This window comes from Cariama cristata, unplaced genomic scaffold, assembly GCF_000690535.1.
Source record: "Cariama cristata isolate BGI_N322 unplaced genomic scaffold, ASM69053v1 scaffold26766, whole genome shotgun sequence".
NCBI lineage: Eukaryota > Metazoa > Chordata > Aves > Cariamiformes > Cariamidae > Cariama > Cariama cristata.
Genome location: NW_009623098.1, coordinates 3633 through 11860, shown reverse-complemented (window position 1 = coordinate 11860; position 8228 = coordinate 3633). Strand labels below are relative to the sequence as shown.

General features: G+C 38.0%; 1 protein-coding gene across 1 annotated transcript; it reads right to left on the bottom strand.

Moving 5' to 3' along the window:
* Positions 1 to 452: 452 nt before the first annotated feature.
* ZCRB1 (zinc finger CCHC-type and RNA binding motif 1) lies at positions 453 to 7052 on the bottom strand. The gene is made up of 7 exons (XM_009702609.1): positions 6968 to 7052; positions 6768 to 6796; positions 3408 to 3519; positions 3218 to 3325; positions 1635 to 1744; positions 1457 to 1532; positions 453 to 584 (listed from the first exon to the last, which is right to left on the bottom strand). Exons 1-7 carry the CDS (start codon positions 7049 to 7051, stop codon positions 453 to 455), a joined length of 651 nt encoding a protein of 216 aa, XP_009700911.1. The 5' UTR covers position 7052.
* Between the last annotated feature and the right edge of the window lie 1176 nt (positions 7053 to 8228).

Genomic DNA, 8228 nt, shown 5'->3' with positions numbered 1-8228 from the left:
CCTACGCAGAGGAACTAGTGCAAGATTCATATACTACTAAAGTACTGCTTCCAAACAGGCAACAAAGAGCCCAATACATAAAGCATCAGTGGTGCTAACACTGATCCTAAGAGGAACTCCTCTTACGAAAAAAATCTTGGAAAATTCTCTTCTGAACCATTTCACTCCCGGGGTTTGGGTCTAGATACTAACTGCAAGAAGCATTCTCCCAGACATTTTTCCGGATTTAAGTGTAGAAACACATCATTTTTCTTAAGAAACTGTCTTGAAAGGTGAAGCTTTGAGACAAAGAGATATCAAAAGATGGGAGGTTCAGGGGGCAGGGTAGAACTACAACGTGATTTTCAGTAAGCGTCTTCAACATCAAGACAAACCTGTATTACAGATAACTTCATAGCACTTTACAAAATGTACACTATATATATTATATATGCGTATAAAACAGTATTATTTCAATCGCTAAGTTCTTCCTCATCACTGAAATAAGCACTTTTCTTAATTCGTGGACGTTTTGAATCATCTGAAATTGAAGATTCCCCTGCAGTCTGCGTCCATCTTTGTTGTTCTTCCTCAATTTTGGCTTGCTACAATGAAAGAAAGAAAAGTATTAGCTAGGATTAAGAAAAATTAAGATGCATTACAAATAATATGCTAATTAATAACAATATGCATTGAATTATTTAATAAGTTAAACAATTCAAAGTGTTTATCTCCATTTCCAGATAAACTGTGCAACAAACGGACTAGAACACATTTCTGAAAGACGTTCTCACACGCAAACAGTAAGTGTTCTGCACCAACACAGGCCGCATGGAGAACCCTCTGTTTTCCAAGAGAGGAACTTTGCCTATGGCAAACTTACAGAACTATAGAGCAGCTGAGATCTGAAGCAAAGAATGCACCACATTTTAAACTGACATTATTGAATCAGCTCTGTGCCACTAACAAGTCTTGTATCTGTTGTCTTTTTCAGGGAATGAATGTCTTCAGGGATGTAAAGGTTATTCAACTGAAAGTTTAAATAGATGCTTCCTATTTTTACTGGGAAATACACTATCCCAGCTAAAAATCTTTGCATGGCAAGAGAAATGGGAATGTTTCCTGGCTTGTTTACGTTTGTAGGTTTTACTTCCAATTGTAGAGTTTTCCAGGGGCGGGGAGGGGGGAATAACTGTACATATTTGCATCTTTTTTTTTGACTACATCGTGTAAAAGTTTTGCACTCAGTCACATTCAGAACCAATTTATCTTAAAAAGTCAAAAATGAAACCGACAACTGAACATGCCTGCAATATGAAGAAACCAACTATAGTCACCAACTACTGCCAGGCAAGAGTGCCCCCGAGTGCTAGAGAACAGACAGACCTCTGGGTATACTCAGAGCTTTTGAAAAGCAGCGAAATCACGGAGGATATGCATTTAATAATAACAAATACACAGTGCTTCAGTTTTGTACCTGAAAAGCTATGGCTTGGCTGAGGCTATCTAGAGCAGGGTCTTCTCCTTCCTCTTCACTTTCTTCTTCCTCCTCACTTCATTGTGCCAAGAGAGAAAAATATATAATCTTTATTTTAAGTGTTCAGTATGAAAAAGCTTCCTAAAAGAAGTAGTAACATGTAAATAAATATACATACATTTCTTCTGGCTCAACTATTTTCTTTCTCTTCTTCTTTTCTTTTTTTTTTGGTGGCTCCCGCTCTCCTAGCATATTTTTAGGACAAGCATAACTTAAGTGTCCTGCTTCCTTGGAGAAAAAGAAATATTGCTTAACAGAAACCATTACAAACAACTATATGTTCAAACATATCATGAGGAAAGCTAATGTAAGACAGTTCAGGGGGAAAAAAAATGGAAGCAATTAGTAAGATAAATGGAATGCTGAATTAGCACACAGAAGACAAACTCTTTTCTATAAGCTTGCCATGGAAACGAAGAGATTGGTGGTGATATGCATGTTTAACTGCAAATTGAGAACAAAGCAAAGTAGATTTTCTCTGGCTGCTGCAATAGCTGAATACACTACAGCACAGGTTATGTTCAAGACGAGATATAAACCTCAGTATTAACAGTTTAAGAAACAGGAGTGAGTCAACATTTTTGCTCTAGAAAGTGTTATGAATATAAATCAAGTTTGTATTTGACATTAAATACTATCCAAATCTCAATCTCCTGTGTTACTATGTTAAGTTTTAGGCAATTCCTCACTTTTCCTTAAAACACACTTCTGTATAATAAGAGTTGTTTCCAATATTTATTTTACTGCCAACTATATAACGAACTTCCAAAGATATAACAAAAGCAGGTATTTTGAAGCAAAGATTAGGGGGTCTTCCTTCTCAAACAGCATTATACTGATACTCAGATCTGTCTGCTCATCAGCATGTTAAGCAGCAATTATATGTACATATTTTCCCCCACCCCCAAAATCCTAAACAAAAGACAAAAGAGATACTACCATTCTTGAAAATGGTACAGCTGCTATGCAAGTTGATAGTATCAACAGACAAAGAGTAATTTAAGAGCATGGGCAGGATTAGCAATAGACAAAGTGAAGAAACAAGCTAAGAGCCTGTGCTGGTTTGGCTGGGGGAGAGTTAATTTTCTTCACAGTAGTGGGTACAGGGCTATGTTTTGGATTTGTGCTGTAAACAGTGTTGATAACTCAGGGATGTTTTCCTTATTGCTCAGCAGGGCTTACCCAGCGTCAAGCCCTTCTCTGCTCCTCATCCCACCCCACCAGCGAGGAGGCGGGGGGGCACAAGGAGTTGGGAGGGGACACAGCCGGGACAGCTGACCCCGATGACCCAAGGGATATCCCGTACCGTATGACGTCAGGCTCACCAATAAAACTGAGGGCAAGTTTGGCAGGGGGCCGCTGCCTGGGGACAGGGTGGGCATCGGTTGGTTGGTGGTGAGAACTTGTTTTCATTTGCATCACTTGTCTTTCCTGGGTTTTATTTCTCTCTCTTATTTTCCTTTTCATTCCATTTTTTTACTATTATTATTATTACTACTACTACTACTTTATTTTATTTCAATTATTAAACTGTTCTTATCTCAGCCCATGAGTTTTCTCACTTTTACCCTCTCAATTCTCTTCCCCTCTGCGAGGAGGGGAGGGAGTGAGCAAGCAGCTGTGCGGTGCTTCGTTGCCTGCTGGGGTTAAACGACAGAGTCAAAAGACGGAATATATTAGTTCATTTTTGGTTTTACTCACCCCACATTCGTAACACTTAGACTTGTCAAAGTAGTTACGCCTGCGAATGAATTCTGCTGCTCTTCCATTATCAATGGCAATACTTGCTTTTATTACTCTTCCAAACAACTACAGCAAATTGCAAAAACAAGGTAAATATTTTGGGACTGTAAACCCAACCCTCCTGCCATAACAACTTCCCACAATTTACCTGCTTGTTATTAAGTGCCCGAGAACAGTTTTGTGCAGATTCTTTATCCAAAAACAAAATAAAGGCAACTCCTTTGCTCTTTCTGGTGTCTTTGTCTTTCATAATAGTAACTCTGAAAACATATAACCACATGATTGATACACTGAAATTACTTCAGAGACATTTTTTCCTTAAAGGTCTCAGTGGGATGTTAGCTTTGTTATATAGCAAAAAGGAAAAAGTATATTCAACAACAGGAAGGCTCACTAAACAGAAATTCAAAGGAACAGCTAACCTGGCCACGTGCTTACAGGTAGAGCAGAGATGATTTAAAAAAAAAAAAAGTAAGTATGTGGGGTCTTTGTCTTTCTGGGTCCAGTATCATCCTTTATTCCCTTGGATGACTTGAAGAACAGAGACCACCCTCTTTAGATTTGCAGACAAACTAACTGGAGGGAACTACACATACCAGAGGTGAAATTAAAATTCAGGAGTAATCTTACCATTGCTATAATTGTTGAAAAACACAATATATTGAACTGCATCCAAACTGAGAAATCTATGTTTGTGTAGGACTAACCAGCTAAACAGGTTCATGATAGGAAACAGTAAGTATATGCAGTATTGTTCTACAAATATCTCCATTTGGAATCCAAGCAGGTCATGGATGCATGTGTTATTTTACATTTAAAGTTAAATCTTCAGTCTAACATTGGTACCAACAGCTCCAGTACCACATTGAGAAACTCAGGAAAAATCTAGACCCAGTGAAAACAACACACAAAGAAAACAAATGACAAGAGGTGCAGGTGGTGGTGAGAGAACCTGCACAACCTCAGTCCTTTCAATCTTAACATTAATTGTACTTAGCCCTCAAATAAAACCAGTGGGAAACAGGATGCCAGTCTGCATCTACATAAAAATAAAAGTACATGTTAAAAAGTAGGGAATAAGCTCCTCCCTGTGTCCACCATGGGCAGAATAAGGTTTAGCCATAAGGCAAGCCAAAATTGCAAGTAATAGGACAGCTTTAAAACAAACAAACCCCACTTCGAAGCAGAAGGCCTACCAGAGAAACTGTATAAGTAACTGATGACCTACATAATAAAAAAATGTATAAAATAAAAGCTCAGTAAATAAAGCTCAATTTCCTCCCAAATACATGCACAGAAAGATAAAGCTTAGAATAGTTTTTCTACTAAAGGTTCTTGGACAAGGATGCGTCCAATTGAATGCACTGAGTTGAAATGTCAATAAAATTGACTTTAGAATAATTCTGTTAAATCTTTTGCCAAGTTACTCTTCCAAGAGTTCCAATGGAACTCTAATATGAATGTCAGGTTTCTAATTGTGATATTGAATGTACCAGTTAATAACACAAGCACAGAAAGAAACAAGTGTGACAAATCTTTAAAAAGTCTGCAACTTCTTGGAGCCCTAGAAAGTCTGATTTCTCACTGAACAAACTGAGCCAAAATCATAATAGTCGGGATATGCTGGGGTGAGAAATGCAGCACAGAAGAAAAGTCAGCATGATTTTGCTGAGTCAAGACACACTTCAGAAAAAAGTCTGTTAAAGCTTATTTAATTAAAGCTGACCTAGATGGCATCGCAAAGCTTTCCGCAAAGTGTTTTAAAATCCCTGAACAAAGACTCTGCAGAAATCAAGCTAATATTTGAAAATATTTTTCTTAGGAATTCATGACTAGTTACAAATAGGAAAATTGATCCTTGTTAGCCTCAGTTTCACAGTGAAATGGGAATACCAGTAGAATCCCACAGTATCTGCACTGTTTATAGTCAGGTCAGCTTGCAAAGCTGTGAACAGGAAACATTTTGCTAGGTAAAAACAATAAAATCATGGTAGTATTTTACACGTGGTATTCTGTGACTCTTTGCGTTTAGTTTAATTTCTGGCAGCGATTAGACAAAACATCAGGAAAAATTAGGTATCAGCAAGTGAATTTTTTGCAAAACAATACGTAGGTGAAAACAGTAACTGCACAGATAGAATTGCAAGTTCTAAATTGGCTATTTTCACACAGGATGCAGCACAGGATTTCTTCTGCATAGGCATCTGAAAATACCATTTCTGTTGTCTATGATAGTGAAAAAAAAAGCAAATAAAATGCTAGAAACGATTAAAAGAGGGGAAAAAAAAAAGAGAATGCTGCTATGACACTTTTAAAATAAGCAATGCCTCATACAGCAAATATTTCATACAATTCTCATCCTCCTGTCAAACAAGTTCAAAAGCCAAGACAGTAGGAGACCCCTACCCGCAAACACACAGAGCACAGGTATATTACCACACAATAGCAGAGAAGTCGGAAGGATCAAATTTATGGAGAACAGGCCCCTCAATGGATAAACAGCAGCATTAGTACAAGCTTTACTCAGGATTTTTCTAAATCGGTAGTTCACCAGTCAACTAAAACAGGTCAGGCACCCCACCCTGGAAACAACAGAAACTGGAGGTGCCCAGTTGTACTGGTCACTGCATGTCTGCCAGAGCCCTACAAAAGGGTTTTCCTCTCAGTCCATTTAAAAAATACATTTTTATAAAGTTGTAGTTTGGCTTTTCCTGCTATTTGTCACCTCAAACACACTCCCAAGACTTCAAAAACTTTGAATTTAGCTCTGTATCTCACAGATTATTATAGCAGCTACTAGAATTTAAGAGTACACACTTGCTGGTCTAGAGTTAAAAACTGAAGTCTTGAGTCTCGTTATTTTGATCAGTTAAAAAAATAAAGAAACAAAATAAAACAGCAAGTTCCTTACTGTGGCATTTATTTCTATCATTTGAACCCAGAGGCAGGTATTCACAAGTGTTGTTCATGAATACCCTGCCTATTAAAAGCCGTTACTATGCAGCTTTACATCTAATCTTAAATATAATACTAAACAGTCACAATAACAAGTCCCTCTAGAACCACAAAGAGAGGAATTGTACATTGCAATTGTGGGAAATGTTTGTGGCAGCTGTGATATCCAGCTCACACAATTAGAAGCTCCCACTTTTACACTTACCCACTTGCATCCCAGGCGGTGTTTGGGGAAGGGGAACAACACTTACTAGAAGAATATTGGTTCAACTATTTCAGAGAAAAGGTCACTGGTATACAACAACATTCTACTTGCTCTTAAGAAGTGGTTAGCAAAACCTGTCCCCAACACAAATATTCTTACATTATGCGTGTAACTGCAAGAACTTCTAGCTGTTAAATTAAATTTATACTTTATTAAAAATGAACAGGACTTCAATATAGTTCCACATTCATACTGAAATTATGAAAAGCACAAGATTTAAGTGAAGCAAAGACATTAAATATTTAAAATGAAAGCTACAAAAATAGCAGGCCATATCAGGTCACTTACTTGACAACTTTCCCATACTTTGAAAATATCTGAAATATAAAACAAAACAAAAAGATTTAACAATAGACAATTGCATTTCATTGGTAATAAATTCATCAAGACAAACTTTTCTAAGTAGAAGGTATATATCAGTATTTTATTTACACTCAAAATGCTCATCAACAAGTTTAATCTGAACAATGCAGCTCTTAAAAACTTACCCTGTACAGATCATTGTTTGTCAAAGCAAAGGGTAAATTGGACACGTACACTGTGCTCTTGCTCGGTGCCAACCCACCACTCATTTTTCTGATGAAAGGAGAAAGAGAGAAGAGTTAAACTGTATTCAACAGATAAATCAATTAGAAAACAGTTGCAAGACTTTTTAAAGTTGTTTTTCAAACGTCACCCAGACAGTCACAATAAAGTTGCAGGAAAGTATAGCTTTCCTTTGCCTTTCATCATTTTACATGAAATTAGTGTTTGCCTTCATGTGCTACAGAAGACATACATTCCTTCCTCCTCCCCTGGACCCAAAGCATATTTTTGCTGTATGTGAGTCAATTTGTAAGTCATGAAAAACCAGACAAGTTAGCGTACTGAAAATAAACCTCTGCTGATTTGTGCAGTAAGGAAAGGTGTAGGTCCAGAAAGAAACACATAATGTCCGTTTATTAAACATTATGGCAAATATGTCAAATTATTGACCTTTGCTCAAGTATGCACATGATCTGATTCTTTATACGAGTTTCAGTTCAGCTGCATTCAACATAGAATAAACCACAGGCTTTTAACGGGTCAAAAAAAAAGCTTCCCTAAAGCAAAAAAGATACTTCATTGACTTAAAAACGTATCTAAGGTGTTAAAGCAGCAAACACTTCCTCTTGTATCTCTTTCTCAGGCTTCTAGGCTGCTGTGGAGGCACAAGTGCCCAGAGCTGATGGCAGGCAGCATCTCCCCTGGAGGAGCGCTCCCCTCTGCCTCCCGGCTGGCAGGAACCAGGGAAACCCCAAAGCCATTTTCATTTCCAATCCCTCGTAAACTCTTGAAACTATGTCTGGAAACAATGAATCAATGCAAAAACACCGTTATAACTGCATACACACCAGCTAATGCTAGGTGAAGAGGAACTGAAGGAACTTGAAAACCAACAGCCTATGTTTTCCCTCATGTTCGGATGTTTCCCAAAATTTTAAGTGGTGCTAAAGTCTGCGCAAAACATTGCTTCCCTTTGATCCATTCTCTAGCCATGGCTTGGGCCAGAGCTAAGCAAGTAAAATGTAAGCCCTGAAGAAAGCACAGCCCTTATGAGAGGGCACACCAAACAGTACAGCAAAACCCTTCCCTACGCAGTCCAAGTACTGCCTCCTTGTCCACTTTCCTGCCGCTGGATTCCTGCTTCTTGGCACCTCTAGCCGATTCCTGACTGAGGATCAAACTATTTCTTCAGCAAGGCCAGCTTATTTTAAAAATGCAGACAAA

Coding starts and splice junctions, on each gene's coding strand:
- ZCRB1 (XM_009702609.1), bottom strand. CDS start 7,051: ATGAGTGGTGGGTTGGCACCGAGCAAGAGCACAGTGTACGTGTCCAAT. Junction 1,745..3,217: donor CTAAGTGTTACGAATGTGGG/GTGAGTAAAACC, acceptor TTTTTCTCCAAG/GAAGCAGGACACTTAAGTTA. Junction 1,533..1,634: donor ATAGTTGAGCCAGAAGAAAT/GTATGTATATTT, acceptor GGCACAATGAAG/TGAGGAGGAAGAAGAAAGTG.